The following is a 20437-nucleotide window of genomic DNA, read 5'->3' on the forward strand; positions in this document are numbered from 1 at the left end:
ATGACCAACACCTAAGACACTGGCGTAAAAACTGAGGTACTCCTCCTATGGGAGGGGGTTATATAGGGAGGGGCATTTCCTGTTTGAAGATTGCCAGTGTCAACACCTGAAGGTACTCCATATAACCCATATAGTAATGAATGCCGCTCTGTGTCCCGTGATGTACGATAAAGAAATGTACATTTCCAGGTGAACCTCCACTTTAATAAAACTATCCCCTATTTTGTAAACGCTATAAATTTTGCGCAAACCGATCGATAAACGCTTATTGCGATTTTTTTTACCAAAAATATATAGAAGAAAACGCATCGGCCTAAACTAAAGAAAAAAAAAATGTTTTATATATTGTTTGGGGATATTGATTTAAAAAAAAAACAGTAAAAAAAATATTGAATTTTTTTTCATAATTGTCGCTCTATTTTTGTTTATAGCGCAAAAAATAAAAAACGCAGAGGTGATCAAAAACCACCAAAAGAAAGCTCTATTTGTGTGAAAAAATGCCGCGAAGGGGCATTGCTGCGGCCGCTGATAGGCTGAGCGCACTGTGAGTCACCGACCCGCAGGAAGTGGAAGAGACCGGGACCGGAGAACGGGACGGCGATATCGGAACAACGGGGGATCGTAGGCAGGTAAGTGAAAGTTTATTTTGTATAGTTTTACAGCCCGGGCACAGCGGGGGTTAAAAGTTTTAGCTTAGAGAACTCCTTTAAGTGGATACAGAAAAAAAAAAAAAAAAGAGCATTTTGAAGTGGTATTGTCCGGCTACTTTCTCTTCCGCCATCAATTGTACAAGTCAAGATGGTTGCCAGTAAGTGGGGATAGCTATGCTAAAACATATTTACTCTGTATTTCAGAAGTGGTATTTTCCCTGAAGATTACATACTTTGAAACGCGTTGCCTATCCCCACCTACTGGAAACCATCTGGACTTGTACAATTTATGGTGGAAGAGCAAATAGCTGGGGAATACCACTTCAAAATGCTCCGATTTTTTTTTTATTATTATATGCGGTTGATGAAATATTGTGTAAAGATGAACAATTGTTTTTAAAATTTACAATACTTTATTCAAAAAAAAAAAAAAAAAAAATCATGAACAATGGAAAATATTAAAAAAAAATCTGAATTCTAATTAATTGCCTTAAAAATCCCAATCATGGGGTTTACATTTTCAAGGTTGCGTCAGGTAATCCTGGAAAAGCGAGAACCCCAAAATCCTGCGAGTATCTCCTGCTCTGTAGAGTAGCGTACACCCTCACAAGGTTTAGGAGATTTCCTAGGATCCCGCCAAGGACCAGTGACGTCACCCGTCACAAGGTTTAGGAGATTTCCCAGGATCCCGCCAAGGACCAGTGACGTCACCCGTCACAAGGTTTAGGAGATTTCCAAGGATCCCGCCAAGGACCAGTGACGTCACCCATCACAAGGTTTAGGAGATTTCCCAGGATCCCGCCAAGGACCAGCGACGTCACCCGTCACAAGGTTTAGGAGATTTCCTAGGATCCCGCCAAGGACCAGCGACGTCACCCGTCACAAGGTTTAGGAGATTTCCAAGGATCCCGCCAAGGACCAGCGACGTCACCCATCACAAGGTTTAGGAGATTTCCTAGGATCCCGCCAAGGACCAGCGACGTCACCCGTCACAAGGTTTAGGAGATTTCCCAGGATCCCGCCAAGGACCAGTGACGTCACCCGTCACAAGGTTTAGGAGATTTCCAAGGATCCCGCCAAGGACCAGTGACGTCACCCATCACAAGGTTTAGGCGATTTCCCAGGATCCCGCCAAGGACCAGCGACGTCACCCGTCACAAGGTTTAGGAGATTTCCTAGGATCCCGCCAAGGACCAGTGACGTCACCCATCACAAGGTTTAGGAGATTTCCCAGGATCCCGCCAAGGACCAGTGACGTCACCCGTCACAAGGTTTAGGAGATTTCCTAGGATCCCGCCAAGGACCAGCGACGGCACCCGTCACAAGGTTTAGGAGATTTCCTAGGATCCCGCCAAGGACCAGCGACGTCACCCATCACAAGGTTTAGGAGATTTCCTAGGATCCCGCCAAGGACCAGTGACGTCACCCGTCACAAGGTTTAGGAGATTTCCTAGGATCCCGCCAAGGACCAGCGACGTCACCCGTCACAAGGTTTAGGAGATTTCCTAGGATCCCGCCAAGGACCAGTCATGTCACCCGTCACAAGCGGCGTGGAGGGAAACCTACCCGAGGCACACGGCACTGCGGTCTCACCTGAGAGCTCGGCGCAATCCTTGCTGTTCATTGTAAATAGTTGGACATCTCGGGGAGCGGAGAAGAGTTGTTCGGCCGCAGGTTATCCCAATTTCCAGAGCTCTGTCGGAGGAAGAGAATAAGAGATCTGTTAGAAGAGGACACTGGAGCTGTGGAGAAGATATTTAATATTTCCAGACTCTCAAAATGGTTTTTAATTTTCTACACAGCAAGGAAGGGTTCAAATGCCATATTTATTTGTGTGTGAAGGTTTTTTTCTACCATACCCCATTTTCTGCATTAACCGCTTGACGACCAGCCCATAGTGGAAAAACATAATTACTTTGACGTTACAGTAGCAGGTAGCTGCCATATCCCTGGTATCGTTTTATTACTATGGGCGATTCTCCAAGATAAAAGTGGTCCCACGGGCGCGATTTGCCGTGGTATCACTTTTAGAAGGGGCGCCAATCCCGTAACTTCCCAGTCTTACCTAACGGATCGGTGAAACCCAGGAGCGATCCGATGTGGCCCTTAGCTGGGCATGGAGACAATTGAGGCCAAGATGGCTGCCACTCATCTCTATGTCACTCCAAAGACATACTGCTAGGTTAATTGGCTTCTGTCTAAAATTGGTGTCTAGTATATGAATGTAAGTCAGGGACCTAAGCTCCTTGAGGGTAGGGATTGATGTGAATGTACAATGTATATGTAAAGCGCTGCGTAAATTGACAGCGCTATACAAGTACCTTAATAATAATGTCCTTGGAGGACTGGAGCGAAGTCTGACGTCACTTTCGGTTCCTGGGCCAAACAAAAGTTTTTTGTTTGTTTTTTTATTTAAAAGCAAAAGCTTGTTTTTTCTTCTTTTGCTTCTAAAAAAAAAAGTAGAGGAGAGACTTGGGGTATCTTTGACGAGAAAGTGGAGAAGTAAAAAAGGACGGAAGACGAAAAAAAAGAGACAAGGAAGGAAAAGGAAAAGAGAAGAAGGAGACAAGGAAGGAAAAGGAAAAGAGAAGAAGGAGACAAGGAAGGAAAAGGAAAAGAGAAGAAGGAGACAAAGGAAGGAAAAGGAAAAGAGAAGAAGGAGACAAAGGAAGGAAAAGGAAAAGAGAAGAAGGAGACAAAGGAAGGAAAAGGAAAAGAGAAGAAGGAGACAAAGGAAGGAAAAGGAAAAGAGAAGAAGGAGACAAAGGAAGGAAAAGGAAAAGAGAAGAAGGAGACAAAGGAAGGAAAAGGAAAAGAGAAGAAGGAGACAAAGGAAGGAAAAGGAAAAGAGAAGAAGGAGACAAAGGAAGGAAAAGAGAAGAAGGAGACAAAGGAAGGAAAAGAGAAGAAGGAGACAAAGGAAGGAAAAGAGAAGAAGGAGACAAAGGAAGGAAAAGAGAAGAAGGAGACAAAGGAAGGAAAAGAGAAGAAGGAGACAAGGAAGGAAAAGAGAAGAAGGAGACAAAGGAAGGAAAAGAGAAGAAGGAGACAAGGAAGGAAAAGAGAAGAAGGAGACAAGGAAGGAAAAGAGAAGAAGGAGACAAGGAAGGAAAAGAGAAGAAGGAGACAAGGAAGGAAAAGAGAAGAAGGAGACAAGGAAGGAAAAGAGAAGAAGGAGACAAGGAAGGAAAAGAGAAGAAGGAAACAAGGAAGGAAAAGAGAAGAAGGAGACAAGGAAGGAAAAGAGAAGAAGGAGACAAGGAAGGAAAAGAGAAGAAGGAGACAAGGAAGGAAAAGAGAAGAAGGAGACAAGGAAGGAAAAGAGAAGAAGGAGACAAGGAAGGAAAAGAGAAGAAGGAGACAAGGAAGGAAAAGAGAAGAAGGAGACAAGGAAGGAAAAGAGAAGAAGGAGACAAGGAAGGAAAAGAGAAGAAGGAGACAAGGAAGGAAAAGAGAAGAAGGAGACAAGGAAGGAAAAGAGAAGAAGGAGACAAGGAAGGAAAAGAGAAGAAGGAGACAAGGAAGGAAAAGAGAAGAAGGAGACAAGGAAGGAAAAGAGAAGAAGGAGACAAGGAAGGAAAAGAGAAGAAGGAGACAAGGAAGGAAAAGAGAAGAAGGAGACAAGGAAGGAAAAGAGAAGAAGGAGACAAGGAAGGAAAAGAGAAGAAGGAGACAAGGAAGGAAAAGAGAAAAAAGAGAAAAGGAAGGAAAAGAGAAGAAGGAGACAAGGAAGGAAAAGAGAAGAAGGAGACAAGGAAGGAAAAGAGAAGAAGGAGACAAGGAAGGAAAAGAGAAGAAGGAGACAAGGAAGGAAAAGAGAAGAAGGAGACAAGGAAGGAAAAGAGAAGGAGACAAGGAAGGAAAAGAAAAAAAAGACTACGACGGAAATGAAAAAAAAACACAAGGATCTTTTTCAGGCAACCCCCCCCCCCCCCCCCCAATGCTGGCTTATCCTCATTTCAGATACTTACCCACCCAGTGGATCACCTATGAGGTCCCCCCCCCCCCCAACTGCTATATTCCTCTGTGATGTCATCAAGAGGAGGCGGTCTTTTCCATGTTTATGCAGACGTCTACCAATGACTTGCCCCCCCTCCCACTGATCCTTTCATAAACAGCAATTGGGATATGTGATGTTGATATCCCAGGAACGTCCCGGGAATGGAGAAGCAGCTCAGGGAGGCACCTCATTGCCCTGGGAAACCTTTTCTTTTACTGTAAAAAGAATAAACTCAACAATTCTGATTTCATACACAACATTCCTGGGACACACTGGGGGGGGGGGGGGTAATTTACTAATACTGGAGATGGCAAAATTTTCTGAAGCTGTGCATGGTAACTTTTTTTTTTTTTTTTTTAAGGCTTAAAGTGGAGCTCTAGCAAAAAAAAAAAAAAAGTCAACCGCTGTAGGTGTATAGATACAATATTTAGGAAATCGCGATTGAAAACCTTCAAGCATAATCATTGTTCCGATTGATCGGCTGCACTGAGAACGTTCCTGGGGGAGGGGAGGACTCCGTCATGTGTCACTAATCTGATGACTTCTGCTATTCAGGGGATCAATAGAGCCTGGAATCACCCAACTGCTTCCCGATAGGGGCTCCGTCATGAAGTTTATTAACCACTTCCCTACCGGGCATATTCTGGCACTTCTCTCCTAAATGTACAAATCATTGTTTTTTGCTAGAAAATTACTCAGAACCCCCAAACATTATATACGTTTTTTTTTTTAGCAGACACCCTAGGGAATAAAATGGCGGTCGTTGCAACTTTTTATCTCACATGGTATTTGCGCAGAAAAATTTCAAACGCCTTTTTTTGGGGGGAAAAAAACTGTTTCATGAATTAAAAAATAAAAAACAGTAGTTAGCCCAATTTTTTTATACAATATGAAAGATGATGTTACGGCGAGTAAAACAGATACTCAACATGTCACGCTTTAAAATTGCGCAACACTCGTAGAATGGCGCCAAACTTCATTACTTAAAAATCTTCATAGGGGACACTTTCATTTTATTTTATTTTTTTATTTTTTTACAGATTACCAGTTTAGAGTTACTGAAGAGGTCTAGGGCTAGAATTGTTGCTCTCACTCCAACGCACGCGGCGATACCTCACATGTGTGGTTTGATTGGTGTTTACATATGTGGGCGGGACTTGTGTGTGTGTTCGCTTCTGAGCGCAGGTACAGGGGCGTTAAATTTTTTTTTTTAATAATTTTTTTTACACTTTTTAAAAAAAAAAATTATCACTTTTATGCCCATTACAAGGAATATAAACATCCCTTGTAATAGGAATCTATTGTGACCGGTCCTCTTTATGGAGAGGTGTGGGGTCAATAAGATCCCACATCTCTCCTCCAAGCTGGAAAGCATGAGATCAAGAAAAAAAAAAAAAAAAAAATTCACTGATCTCATGCTGACAGCCGCGATCACAGCTTTGTTTACATCCGCGACCTGGACGTGACGTCATAACGTCACGCCCTGTCCTCCGACGGTCGTAGAGAGGACTGGTGACCATCTAGTCACCGGAAATCTCTATGGTCGTCATCCGGCGGCACGGGTCCCCGATGGCCCGGGAGAGCCTGGAGAAGCCCCAGATGGCGGCGGTGGGAGGGGGGGGGGGCGTCCCTTCCCACAACCTATAAGAACGATCAAGCGGTGGAACTGCCGCTATGATCATTTTTATGGTGCACAGAAAATAATGATATCTGAACGAAGCCTGCAGCTGCACCCATCATTTAGATATCCCCACTGAAAGTCAAAGACGTCATAACGTACTGCGGACGGGAAGTGGTTAGTAACCCTCTATTGGTGAGAAATGCTGCTCTCTTTTTTATTGTTTTTGGTTTTTTTTTGCTCTTTTTAACAACTTGAGAGCCGCGCTATAGACGAAAGACGTCCACAGCGCGGCTCTCAAGTGCCGGGTGGACGTCCATTTATGTGCATTCCCCGGGCGCGCAGTGGGGAAACACTGTGTCCGGTGCATCGCTGATATGCCGAAGCGCGTGCCTGGCGGCCGCGATGTCCGCCAGGTACCCGCGATCGGCAATAACAGCAGGGACATGGAGCTCTGTGTGTAAACACAGAGCTCCACGTCCTATCAGGGAGAGAGGAGACCGATCTGTGTCCCTCGTACATAGGGACACAGATCGGTCACCTCCCCCAGTCAGTCCCCCTCCACACACAGTTAGAACACACCCAGGGAATACATTTAACCCCTTCCTCACCTCCTAGTGTTAACCCCTTCCCTGCCAGTCACATTTATACAGTAATTAGTGCATATTTATAGCACTGATCGCTGTATAATTGTGAATGGTCCCAAAATTGTGTCAAAAGTGTCCGATACGTCCACCGCAATATCGCAGGCCTGACAAAAAAAAACGCAGATCGCCGCCATTACTATTATAAAAAAAATTAAAATCATAAAACTATCCCCTATTTTGTAGGCGCTATAACTTTTGCGCAAACCAATCAATAAACGCTTATTGCAATTTTTTTTTTAACAAAAATATGTAGAAGAATACGCATCGGCCTAAACTGAGGAAAAAAATATTAAAAAATAAAAAATTGGGATATTATAACAAAAAGTAAAAAAATATTGTGTTTTTTTTTTTTTTTCAATTTTGTCTATTTTTGTTTATAGCGCAAAAAAAAATCAAAAAAAAAAAAAAAAAAAAAAATCGCAGAGATGATCAAATACCACCAAAAGAAAGCTCAATTTGTAGGAAAAAAATTATAATATAATTTGGGTACAGTGTTGTATGACCGCGATATTGTCATTCAAAATGCGTCAGCGCTGAAAGCTGAAAATTGGTCTGGGCAGGATGGGGGTTGAAGTGCCCGGTAATGAAGGGGTTAAAGGAAAAGTTCACCTTTTTTGTTCAATAATATCAATTATAAATGCATTATATCATTTTGCAGTTAAAACAAATGTTCATTTATTATTATTTTCTTCTGATGGCTCCTTCCACCAGGATAATGTCACCATGTCACAAAGCTCCAATCATCTCACTACAGGACAATGAGGTCTCTGTACTCCAATGGCCTCCACACCTCATCCAATAGAGCACCTTTGGGATGTGGTGGAACGGGAGAGTCTCATCGTGAATGTGCAGCCAACAAATCTGCAGCAACTGTGTGATGCTATGATGTCACTATGGACCAAAATCTCTGAGGAACGTTTCCAACACCTTGTTGTATCTATGCCATGAAGAACAAAGGGAGTTCTGAAGGCAAAAGGAGGTCCAACCCGGGACTAGCAAGGTGTACCTAATAAAGGGGGTCCAACCCGGGACTAGCAAGGTGTACCTAATAAAGGGGGTCCAACCCGGGACTAGCAAGGTGTACCTAATAAAGGGGGTCCAACCCGGGACTAGCAAGGTGGACCTAATAAAGGGGGTCCAATCCGGGACTAGCAAGAAGGACCTAATAAAGGGGGTCCAACCCGGGACTAGCAAGAAGGACCTAATAAAGGGGGTCCAACCCGGGACTAGCAAGGACCTAATAAAGGGGGTCCAACCTGGGACTAGCAAGGTGTACCCAATAAAGGAGGTCCAACCCAGGACTAGCAAGGTGTACCCAATAAAGGGGGTCCAACCCAGGACTAGCAAGGTGTACCCAATAAAGGGGGTCCAACCCGGGACTAGCAAGGTGTACCCAAAAAAGGGGGTCCAACCCAGGACTAGCAAGGTGTACCCAATAAAGGGGGTCCAACCCGGGACTAGCAAGGTGTACCCAATAAAGGAGGTCCAACCCAGGACTAGCAAGGTGTACCCAATAAAGGGGGTCCAACCCAGGACTAGCAAGGTGTACCCAATAAAGGGGGTCCAACCCGGGACTAGCAAGGTGTACCCAATAAAGGGGGTCCAACCCGGGACTAGCAAGGTGTACCTAATAAAGGGGGTCCAACCCAGGACTAGTAAGGTGTACCCAATAAAAGGGGTCCAACCTGGGACTAGCAAGGTGGACCTAATAAAGGGGGTCCAATCCGGGACTAGCAAGAAGGACCTAATAAAGGGGGTCCAACCCGGGACTAGCAAGAAGGACCTAATAAAGGGGGTCCAACCCGGGACTAGCAAGGACCTAATAAAGGGGGTCCAACCTGGGACTAGCAAGGTGTACCCAATAAAGGAGGTCCAACCCAGGACTAGCAAGGTGTACCCAATAAAGGGGGTCCAACCCAGGACTAGCAAGGTGTACCCAATAAAGGGGGTCCAACCCGGGACTAGCAAGGTGTACCCAAAAAAGGGGGTCCAACCCAGGACTAGCAAGGTGTACCCAATAAAGGGGGTCCAACCCGGGACTAGCAAGGTGTACCCAATAAAGGAGGTCCAACCCAGGACTAGCAAGGTGTACCCAATAAAGGGGGTCCAACCCAGGACTAGCAAGGTGTACCCAATAAAGGGGGTCCAACCCGGGACTAGCAAGGTGTACCCAATAAAGGGGGTCCAACCCGGGACTAGCAAGGTGTACCTAATAAAGGGGGTCCAACCCGGGACTAGTAAGGTGTACCCAATAAAAGGGGTCCAACCTGGGACTAGCAAGGTGTACCCAATAAAAGGGGTCCAACCTGGGACTAGCAAGAAGGACCTAATAAAGGGGGTCCAACCTGGGACTAGCAAGAAGGACCTAATAAAGGGGGTCCAACCTGGGACTAGCAAGGTGTACCCAATAAATGGGGTCCAACCCGGGACTAGCAAGGTGTACCCAATAAAGGAGGTCCAACCCAGGACTAGCAAGGTGTACCCAATAAAGGGGGTCCAACCCAGGACTAGCAAGGTGTACCCAATAAAGGGGGTCCAACCCGGGACTAGCAAGGTGTACCCAATAAAGGGGGTCCAACCCGGGACTAGCAAGGTGTACCTAATAAAGGGGGTCCAACCCGGGACTAGTAAGGTGTACCCAATAAAAGGGGTCCAACCTGGGACTAGCAAGGTGTACCCAATAAAAGGGGTCCAACCTGGGACTAGCAAGAAGGACCTAATAAAGGGGGTCCAACCTGGGACTAGCAAGAAGGACCTAATAAAGGGGGTCCAACCTGGGACTAGCAAGGTGTACCCAATAAATGGGGTCCAACCCGGGACTAGCAAGGTGTACCCAATAAAGGAGGTCCAACCCAGGACTAGCAAGGTGTACCCAATAAAGGGGGTCCAACCCAGGACTAGCAAGGTGTACCCAATAAAGGGGGTCCAACCCGGGACTAGCAAGGTGTACCTAATAAAGTGGCCGGTGAGGGTATAAGAAACGATCAGACTGGGCATGCTTCAGTAGCCAATCAGACCGGAGACTGTTAGAGATCACGGCCATTGCAGATCACCAATTCCATATTTATCACTCAGGCCACATTCGAGGTTTTCTTTCAGAAGATCCATTATGAAAGATCTCAGGGAGAGAACTGCCAATCACTGCACAGAAACCAAAACCATTCACCACTAGAATATTCTTCCTGCACCGGCCTATAAAAGCACCACAACCCACCGAGGGGCCACAAAAAAAAAGTGGTCAAGTAGAGCATTTGGCCCCCCCACAGTCTCCAGGTTGGGCCCCTGAGACAACGACAGGATCAGCACTATGGACAGCACACATTTCATGATCACTCTTCCTTCCCCGAGACATTAATCATTGTCTGCACACAGGACATGGCAACGAGGAGACCTCAACCTTCCAGGCTTCCTTCCTTCCTAGCCAGGGGTCTGTTAGTCACGCTGCAGCCAATCAGAGCGGAGACCTTTTCCTTCCCGTCTGGCTGCAGCCAACTGGAAAGGCTCACTTCTCCTGCCTTGTCTATTTAAACTCGGCGCAGCTCTCGGCTCGTTGCCTGAGCAACGCCTTTACAGGCTTGCTGCTGATCGCCGTACAGACATTCCACCATAGATACCCACATACCGACTTCAGGCCGAGTCTGCTACTAGCCCTGACCCTTGGCCAAGTTCCCGACTATCCAAGTCCACTACCTTCTCTGACCCTTGGCCAAGTTCCCGACTATCCAAGTCCACTACCTTCTCTGACCCTTGGCCAAGTTCCCGACTATCCAAGTCCACTACCTTCTCTGACCCTTGGCTTTGTTTCCGACTATCCAAGTCCACTACCTTCTCTGACCCTTGGCCAAGTTCCCGACTATCCAAGTCCACTACCTTCTCTGACCCATGGCTTCCTCCCCGACTATCCAAGTCCACTACCTTCTCTGACCCATGGCTTCCTCCCCGACTATCCAAGTCCACTACCTTCTCTGACCCTTGGCTTCCTCCCCGACTATCCAAGTCCACTACCTTCTCTGACCCATGGCTTCCTCCCCGACTATCCAAGTCCACTACCTTCTCTGACCCATGGCTTCCTCCCTTGCTATCCAAGTCCACTACCTTCCCTGACCCTTGGCTTTGTTCCCGACTATCCAAGTCCACTACCTTCCCTGACCCTTGGCTTTGTTCCCAGCCATCCAAGTCCACTACCTTCTCTGACCCTTGGCTTTGTTCCCGGCTATCCAAGTCCACTACCTTCTCTGACCCTTGGCTTTGTTCCCAGCTATCCAAGTCCACTACCTCCTCTGACCCTTGGCTTTGTTCCCGGCTATCCAAGTCCACTACCTCCTCTGACCCTTGGCTTTGTTCCCGGCTATCCAAGTCCACTACCTTCTCTGACCCTTGGCTTCCTCCCTGGCTATCCAAGTCCACTACCTTCTCTGACCCTTGGCTTTGTTCCCGACTATCCAAGTCCACTACCTTCTCTGACCCTTGGCCAAGTTCCCGACTATCCAAGTCCACTACCTTCTCTGACCCTTGGCCAAGTTCCCGACTATCCAAGTCCACTACCTTCTCTGACCCTTGGCTTTGTTCCCGGCTATCCAAGTCCACTACCTTCTCTGACCCTTGGCTTTGTTCCCGACTATCCAAGTCCACTACCTTCTCTGACCCTTGGCTTTGTTCCCAGCCATCCAAGTCCACTACCTTCTCTGACCCTTGGCTTTGTTCCCGACTATCCAAGTCCACTACCTTCTCTGACCCTTGGCTTTGTTCCCGACTATCCAAGTCCACTGCCTTCTCTGACCCTTGGCTTCCTCCCCGACTATCCAAGTCCACTACCTTCTCTGACCCTTGGCTTCCTCCCCGACTATCCAAGTCCACTGCCTTCTCTGACCCTTGGCTTCCTCCCCGACTATCCAAGTCCACTGCCTTCTCTGACTCTTGGCTTCCTCCCCGACTATCCAAGTCCACTGCCTTCTCTGACCCTTGGCTTCCTCCCCGACTATCCAAGTCCACTACCTTCTCTGACCCTTGGCTTTGTTCCCGACTATCCAAGTCCACTGCCTTCTCTGACCCTTGGCTTCCTCCCCGACTATCCAAGTCCACTACCTTCTCTGACCCTTGGCTTCCTCCCCGACTATCCAAGTCCACTGCCTTCTCTGACCCTTGGCTTTGTTCCCAACTATCCAAGTCCACTACCTTCCCTGACCCCTGGCTTCATTCTGGTTATCCAAGTCCACTACCTTCTCTGACCCTTGGCTTCATTACTAGTTATCTGTGTCTGTTACCTGCCCTAGACCTTGCCTTTTTTCATGCCCGAGTCTACTACCCCTGAGCTTTGGCTTTGTTACGGCTATAGGAACCTGCTTCCTTCCCTGACCCTTGGCTATCTGCATCTGCTACCTGCCCTAGCCCTTGCCTTTTTTCATGACCGAGGCTGCTACCTGCCCTGACCCAAGTCCACTACCTTCTGACCTTTGGCTTTGTTCCCGACTATCCAAGTCCACTACCTTCTCTGACCCTTGGCTTCATTCCTAGTTATCTGTGTCCGTTACCTGCCCTAGACCTTGCCTTTTTTCATGCCCAAGTCTACTACCCACCCCGAGCCTTGGCTTTGTTCCGGCTATAGGAGCCTGCTACCTGCCCTGACCCCTGGCTCTGTTCCAGCTATAGGAGCCTGCTACCTGCCCTGACCCTTGGCTTTGTTGCTGGCTATAGAAGACCGCTACCTGCCCTGACCCTTGGCTCTGTTCCAGCTATGGGAGCCTGCTACCTGCCCTGACCCTCGGCTTTGTTGCTGGCTATAGGAGCCTGCTACCTGCCCTGACCCTTGGCTCTGTTCCAGCTATAGGAACCTGCTACCTGCCCTGATCCTTGGCTTTGTTGCTGGCTATAGGAGCCCGCTACCTGCTCTGACCCTTGGCTTAGTTCCAGCTATAAAAGTCTGCTACCTGCCTTGACCCTTGGCTTCATTCCAGCCCTGACGCTTGGCTTTGTTCTGGCTATAGGAGCCTGCTACCTGCTCTGACCCCTGGCTTTGTTCCTGCTATAGGAGCCTGCTACCTGCCCTGATCCTAGGCTTTGTGTCAGCTATAGCAGCCTGCTACCTACCCCATGGCTTAATTCCTGGCTATAGGAGCCTGCTACCTGCCCTGACCCTTGGCTTAGTTCTGGCTATAAAAGTCTACTACCTGTCCTGACCCTCGGCTTTGTTCCTAGCTATAGGAATCCACAACCTAACCTGACCCTTGGCTTCGTTCCTGGCAACAGGAGTCTACTACCTTCCCTGACTCTTGGCTTAATTCCTAGCTATCCGAGTCTCCTACCTGCTCCGAACCTTGGTTTTGTTACGGATTATTCAAGTCCACAGTCAAACCTGAACTAGGACCTCTACCTTCTCTATGGTATCTGCACCCAGCTGTGTCCCTTCCTATGTCAGACCCATTTCTTGATAGCATGTTGTCAACGAGTCCCTGGCCTTGAGCAACATGAACCTGGGGGCCACGAGCTTGGGGTCAGTATGCAGCAAAATCAATATCCACAATCAACAGAGGAAGCCTCCAACATGAAGTTTTCACATCGAGCCGAGAGGTTTCCTCATATATCTCCCCTGCGTCTGGTCACATGACCAGATCTGTGAGGTCCCAATACAGCAAGGGTCGCAAACTGGTGGCCCTCCAGCTTTTGTAAAACTACAAGTCCCATCATGCCTCTGCCTGTGGGAGTCATGCTGGTAACTGTCATTCTTGCAATGCCTCATTGGACTTGTAGTTTTGCAACAGCTGGAGGGCCGCCAGTTTGAGACGCCTGCAATACAGGGAATGAATGGAGGAAGCTCCTCACTATGGTCTTCAGCTGGTTCCATGAAGAGCTCCGCCATGTGTGGGAAATCTGCCTGGTGTGGCATCCCACTGACCAATCTAAGGAGCATTCTTCCCACTGGCGACCGCTACAAAGGGGGCGCCCTGCCCACCGGTCGCCGCTACAAAGGGGGGTGCCCTGCCCACCGGTCGCCGCCACAAAGGGGGCGCCCTGCCCACCGGTCGCCGCCACAAAGGGGGCGCCCTGCCCACCGGTCGCCGCCACAAAAAGGGGGCGCCCTGCCCACCGGTCGCCGCCACAAAAAGGGGGCGCCCTGCCCACCGGTCGCCGCCACAAAAAGGGGGCGCCCTGCCCACCGGTCGCCGCCACAAAAAGGGGGCGCCCTGCCCAACGGTCTCTGCTACAAAGGGGGGCGCCCTGCCCAACGGTCGCTCCTACAAAGGGGGCGCCCTGCCCAACGGTCGCGCCTACAAAGGGGGCGCCCTGCCCAACGGTCACCCCTACAAAGAGGGCGCCCGGTCCGACGGTCGCCGCTCCAAAGGGGGCGCCCGGCCCACTGGTAGTACCGCTACAAAGGGGGCGCCCTAACCAACGGTCGCCGCTACAAAGGGGGGCGCCCTGCCCACCGGTCGCCACCGTAAAGGGGGCGCCCTGCCCACCAGTCGCCGCCGCAAAGGGGGCGCCCGGGCCGACGGTCGCCGCTACAAAAGGGGCGCCCGGCCCCAACGGTCACCGCCACAAAGGGGGCGCCCTGCCCAACGGTCGCCACCACAAAGGGGAACTCTTGCGGAATATATACATTCATGGTGATGGTATATAGGTGAGGAGATATATACATAGAGGTGATGGTATATAGATGGGGATATATATAGGTGATGGCATATAGATGGGTGATATATATATATATATATATATAGAACCCATCTATATGCCATCACATACATATATATATATATATACATATATATATATATATATATATATATATATATATACACACACACACACACACACACACACACACACACACATACATACATACATACATACATATATATATATATATATATATAACCCATGTGTGTACTGGTATATAGATGGGGGGAGTTGTATATATACACACAGAGATGATGGTGTGTACACACATGTATACAGAGGTGATGGTGTATATATACAGGGCTGATATATAATGGGGGGAGGAATATATATATATATATATATATATATATATATATATATATATATATATATATACACACACATATACACAGAAGATGTGTAGACAGGGGGGAGGGGCTGTGTATATATAGGAAGACAGATGACAGCTACATACAGGAACAATAATAATAATGAGGAGCTCTTGTCACCCCACCACACACCCATCTCAGGCCATCTACAGAGCTGAGGGGCCCCCAAAACACACCACCCCTCCCCCCTCAGTGTCTCCCCCCTCCCCCTCAGTCACTCACCTCCCCGGGACCCTCCAGCCGCCATCTTCTCAGCGCGCGCCCCCCTCTTCTCGCATACCACGTACGTCATCACGCACACCAGGGAGGAGGGGAACGGCGGGTCGCAAACCGGAAATGTCTCCGACACATCTGTGACGTCACCTCGCAAAACCCGAGGGACCGCGGTGTGCGCACACCAAGGGGGCGGAGCTAAGCTAAGCTCCATTTCATAATTTTGATTACGGACCTCATTGTTTACAAATCGCGGTGACCACGAAGTGCAAATGTAACGGCAGTGCCAGGAAAGGTCCCCCACGCAGAGGGAAAAATAGGGAGGGAAGATACACTATTTGACCCCCCCTGACAACACGGCGCATGCGCGGGGCAACCTGTCAGGCTTGTGGAGGACGCGTTCCCGGTTACTATGGCAACCAGTGACGGAATTTGGTTGTTCTGCTCTGTGATTGGTGGATCCCAGCGTGGGAGCGCTTACTGGCAGATTGAGTGACTGCGGATTGGGAAGCGTTGCATGAAAGTATTCAGGAAAGCAGATTTACCAAAACCATATAATATGAGGTCAAACCTTAAAGAGGAAGTAAACCCAAGTTAAAAAACAAAAAAACACACCACCTGCAAGACAAAGACATAATGAGCTAGTATGCATAGCATACTAGCCCATTATGTGATACGCACCTCCGATCGAAGCCCTTGCAGCCGTCCTCTACCAATGTCTCGGGGGGGGCCGACATCTTCCGGGTTTAACAGCTCCGGCGCTGTCATTGGCCGGAGCCGCGATGTGATGTCACTCCCGTGCGTGCGTGCAGGGAGCCGCCAGTGACAGCATGGACTCAATGAGGAACGGCACGCTACAGTGCGCCTGCGCCGTCGTTTAGGGCGCATGCGCCGTAGACATCCGCGCCCCGTGATTTGAGTAAATATCTCCTAAAGCGTGGAGGTTTAGGAGATATTTCGAGCACCCACAGGTAAGCCTTAATCTAGGCTAAGGTCTAAGGCTTTCCTGAAGCCATCAGCATAGTATCCTCAGGGCGGGTGCTACCACTAGGCAGCCGCCTAAGGCGCCCAGCCAGCGGTGTTTCTACTCTCTTCTCTTTGCAGCAAGCAACTAAGTCTCAGAATTAGCAGGCAGCCGCCTCTCCGTTGGCACATAGGGGTTGATTTACTTGAAAGTGCACCTAGCGATGCCACTGCTTGTGTGTGTCTCGCACATCGCACAAGCTTTGGTCTGAAATTCCTGGCGGCACTGTAACAAAGTCCTCCAGTGAGATAGACGGCACGCTGATCCAATGCAGTAAAATGTAATCAGTGTGACGTGTATCATAGAAGCCACAAGCTGGTCTAGGAGGCGGGACTTTGTTACAGTGGCTGCCCGGGAGATTCAAATCCGATGAGCTGGATTTGGTGGGAACTGGTAGGCTGCATTTGATGCATTGATTTCTTGTATAATTTCCGCAGTCTCTTACCATCTCTTATATCATGCCCGCAGTCTCTTACCATCTCTTGTATCATGCCCGCAGTCTCTTACCATCTCTTGTATCATGCCCGCAGTCTCTTACCATCTCTTGTTTCATGTCTGCAGTCTCTGACCATCTCCTGTAATATGTCTGCAGTCTCTGACCATCTCTTTTACCATGTCTGTAGTCTTTGACCATCTCTTGTACCATGTCTGCAGTCTCTGACCATCTCTTGTACCATGTCTCATTTTTTCAGTCTCTGACCATCTCTTGTATAATTTTTTCAGTCTCTGACCATCTTGTGCCATGTCTGCAGACTCTGACCATCTCTTGTATCATGTCTGCAGACTCTGACCATCTCTTGTATAATGTCTGCAGACTCTGCCCATCTCTTGTGCCATGTCTGCAGTCTCTGACCATCTCTTGTATCATTTATGCAGTCTCTGACCATCTCCTGTACCATGTCTGCAGTCTCTGACCATCTCTTGTATCATTTATGCAGTCTCTGACCATCTCCTGTACCATGTCTGCAGTCTCTGACCATCTCTTGTATCATTTATGCAGTCTCTGACCATCTCCTGTACCATGTCTGCAGTCTCTGACCATCTCTTGTACCATGTCTGCAGTCTCTGACCATCTCTTGTACAATGTCTGCAGACTCTGACCATCTCTTGTATAATGTCTGCAGTCTCTGACCATCTCTTGTATCATATCTGCAGTCTCTGACCATCTTTTGTATCAGGTCTGCAGTCTCTGCCCATCTCTTGTATCATGTCTGCAGTCACTGACCATCTCTTGTATCATGTTTGCAGTCTCTGACCATCTCTTGTACCATGTCTGCAGTCTCTGACCATCTCTTGTATCATGTCTGCAGTCTCTGACCATCTCCTGTATCATGTCTGCAGTCTCTGACCGTCTCCTGTACTATGTATGTAGTATGTCTGGGGGCTCTTTCTACCAGACCTCCTAACAGAAGTCCTCTCTGTGTCCATCAGAGACGCCCCCCTCCAGGTCCCATTAGTGTACTCTCCCCGAATCCGGTCTTCTGGGGTCCCTCTGCGGCTGTCTCCTCCTTGCAAAAGCTTTCCACCTTCATGCAAGCGAGCTTGCATGGTGGAAAGCTTTTGCGGGCGCACTCCCGTGATACAGCGGATGTGTTTGACAGCAGTCTCTTACCATCTCTTATATCATGCCCGCAGTCTCTTACCATCTCTTGTATCATGCCCGCAGTCTCTTACCATCTCTTGTATCATGCCCGCAGTCTCTTACCATCTCTTGTTTCATGTCTGCAGTCTCTGACCATCTCCTGTAATATGTCTGCAGTCTCTGACCATCTCTTTTACCATGTCTGTAGTCTTTGACCATCTCTTGTACCATGTCTGCAGTCTCTGACCATCTCTTGTACCATGTCTCATTTTTTCAGTCTCTGACCATCTCTTGTATAATTTTTTCAGTCTCTGACCATCTTGTGCCATGTCTGCAGACTCTGACCATCTCTTGTATCATGTCTGCAGACTCTGACCATCTCTTGTATAATGTCTGCAGACTCTGCCCATCTCTTGTGCCATGTCTGCAGTCTCTGACCATCTCTTGTATCATTTATGCAGTCTCTGACCATCTCCTGTACCATGTCTGCAGTCTCTGACCATCTCTTGTATCATTTATGCAGTCTCTGACCATCTCCTGTACCATGTCTGCAGTCTCTGACCATCTCTTGTATCATTTATGCAGTCTCTGACCATCTCCTGTACCATGTCTGCAGTCTCTGACCATCTCTTGTACCATGTCTGCAGTCTCTGACCATCTCTTGTACAATGTCTGCAGACTCTGACCATCTCTTGTATAATGTCTGCAGTCTCTGACCATCTCTTGTATCATATCTGCAGTCTCTGACCATCTCTTGTATCAGGTCTGCAGTCTCTGCCCATCTCTTGTATCATGTCTGCAGTCACTGACCATCTCTTGTATCATGTTTGCAGTCTCTGACCATCTCTTGTACCATGTCTGCAGTCTCTGACCATCTCTTGTATCATGTCTGCAGTCTCTGACCATCTCCTGTATCATGTCTGCAGTCTCTGACCGTCTCCTGTACTATGTATGTAGTATGTCTGGGGGCTCTTTCTACCAGACCTCCTAACAGAAGTCCTCTCTGTGTCCATCAGAGACGCCCCCCTCCAGGTCCCATTAGTGTACTCTCCCCGAATCCGGTCTTCTGGGGTCCCTCTGCGGCTGTCTCCTCCTTGCAAAAGCTTTCCACCTTCATGCAAGCGAGCTTGCATGGTGGAAAGCTTTTGCGGGCGCACTCCCGTGATACAGCGGATGTGTTTGACAGCAGCGCCAGCCAATGGCTGCGCTGCTATCAATCCGTCCAGCCTAGCCAATCAACGGCCAGGCTGGGAACCGAAGAGGATCACTAGGACGCACGCGGGACTTTCGAGGGGTCAGGTAAGAAAAACGGGGGTTTGGGGGGGGCGGTACCGTCGTTTTTTTTTTTTACCTTAAAGCGGTAGTTCACCCTGACCCACATGATGTTACCATCGAGACAGGCATTGTAGCGCGAGCTACAGTATGCCTGTCCCGATTTTTTTAACCCCGTACTCACAGTGTAATCGTACATTATAGATTTCGGCTCCCGCGGGGAATGGGCGTGCCTATGGAGAGGGAGGATGATTGACGGCCGGCCCTGGCACGTCACTCTCCCCGAAGACAGCCGGAGTAGGTCTCGGCTCTTCACGGCGCGTGCGCACAGGCTATGCGCACGCGTCGTGAAGACCAAGCCTATTTCGGCTATTTCCGGAGAAGCGTGACGCGCCAGAGCCGGCCGTCAATCATCCTCCGTCTCCAGAGGCACGCCCATTCCCCGGTATCTTCGATGGACGACTACAAGGTGAGTATGGGGGGAAAAAATTCGGGACAGGCATACTGTAGCTCGCGCTACAGTGCCTGATTTAAAGGTAAAAGAAAAAAAATTTTTTTTTTTCCTGTCGATAGGGTGAACCCCCGCTTTAATGCATAGGATGCATTAAGGTGAAAAAACATTTACCTTTATAACCCCTTTAAGAGATCATTAAAGGATCCCAGGATAATGAAGACTTCTTAAAGCGGTTGTAAACCCGCATATGCAATTTTATTTTTTTTACACCTGCAAGGCAAAAGCCATAATGAGCTAGTATGCACCGCATATTAGCTCATTATGAAATACTTCAGCCGAGGATTCCCCCTGCGCATGCGCCGCTGCAATCAGCTGCGCATTGCGAGGGGAATATCTCCTAAACCGTACAGGTTTAGGAGATATTCTTTATACCTACAGGTAAGCCTTATTATAGGCTTACTTGTAGGTAAAAGTCAAAAAAGTGGGTTTACAACCACTTTAACCACTTCCCGACGGCCGTACGACTATATATGGCCGCAGGGTGGCTCTACTTCTCTGGGACGCCGTCTTTTTATGGCCGCCCCTTTCCTCGTTCCCCGCGCGCGCTGGCGAGCGCGCAGCGGGGAACTTCTGTGCTGGCCGTGTCCCTTGGACACAGCCAATCACAGATCGCCGTGAACGGCCAATCGGAGTGGCCGTTTGCTATGCGATCTGTGCGGCCAATGAGAGATGATGTCATATGTAAACATATGACATAATTTCTCATTGCCGGCTCACACAGAGACAGCATCCTGTCTCTGGACAGGAGACGGATCTGTGTCTCTTGTACATAGGGACACGGATCGGTCACCTCCCCCAGTCAGTCCCCTCCCCCCACAGTTAGAACACTATATAGGGAACATATTTAACCCCTTCCTCACCCCCTAGTGTTA

General features: G+C 48.5%; 1 protein-coding gene across 1 annotated transcript in view; it reads right to left on the reverse strand.

Annotated features, from left to right (window-relative positions):
- The window catches only part of LOC120930786 (calmodulin-binding transcription activator 2-like), a 146213-nt gene extending 130916 nt beyond the window's left edge, over positions 1-15297 (reverse strand). Inside the window, exons 1-2 of the mRNA XM_040341958.1 lie at positions 15183-15297; positions 2244-2345 (exon numbers count right to left, since the gene is read on the reverse strand). Coding sequence (XP_040197892.1) covers positions 2244-2274 — 31 coding nt within the window. The 5' untranslated portion in view covers positions 2275-2345; positions 15183-15297. The remainder of the gene's footprint in view (positions 1-2243; positions 2346-15182) is intronic.
- Positions 15298-20437: the final 5140 nt, after the last annotated feature.

The sequence above is a fragment of the Rana temporaria genome, chromosome 3 (genome assembly GCF_905171775.1).
Source record: "Rana temporaria chromosome 3, aRanTem1.1, whole genome shotgun sequence".
NCBI lineage: Eukaryota > Metazoa > Chordata > Amphibia > Anura > Ranidae > Rana > Rana temporaria.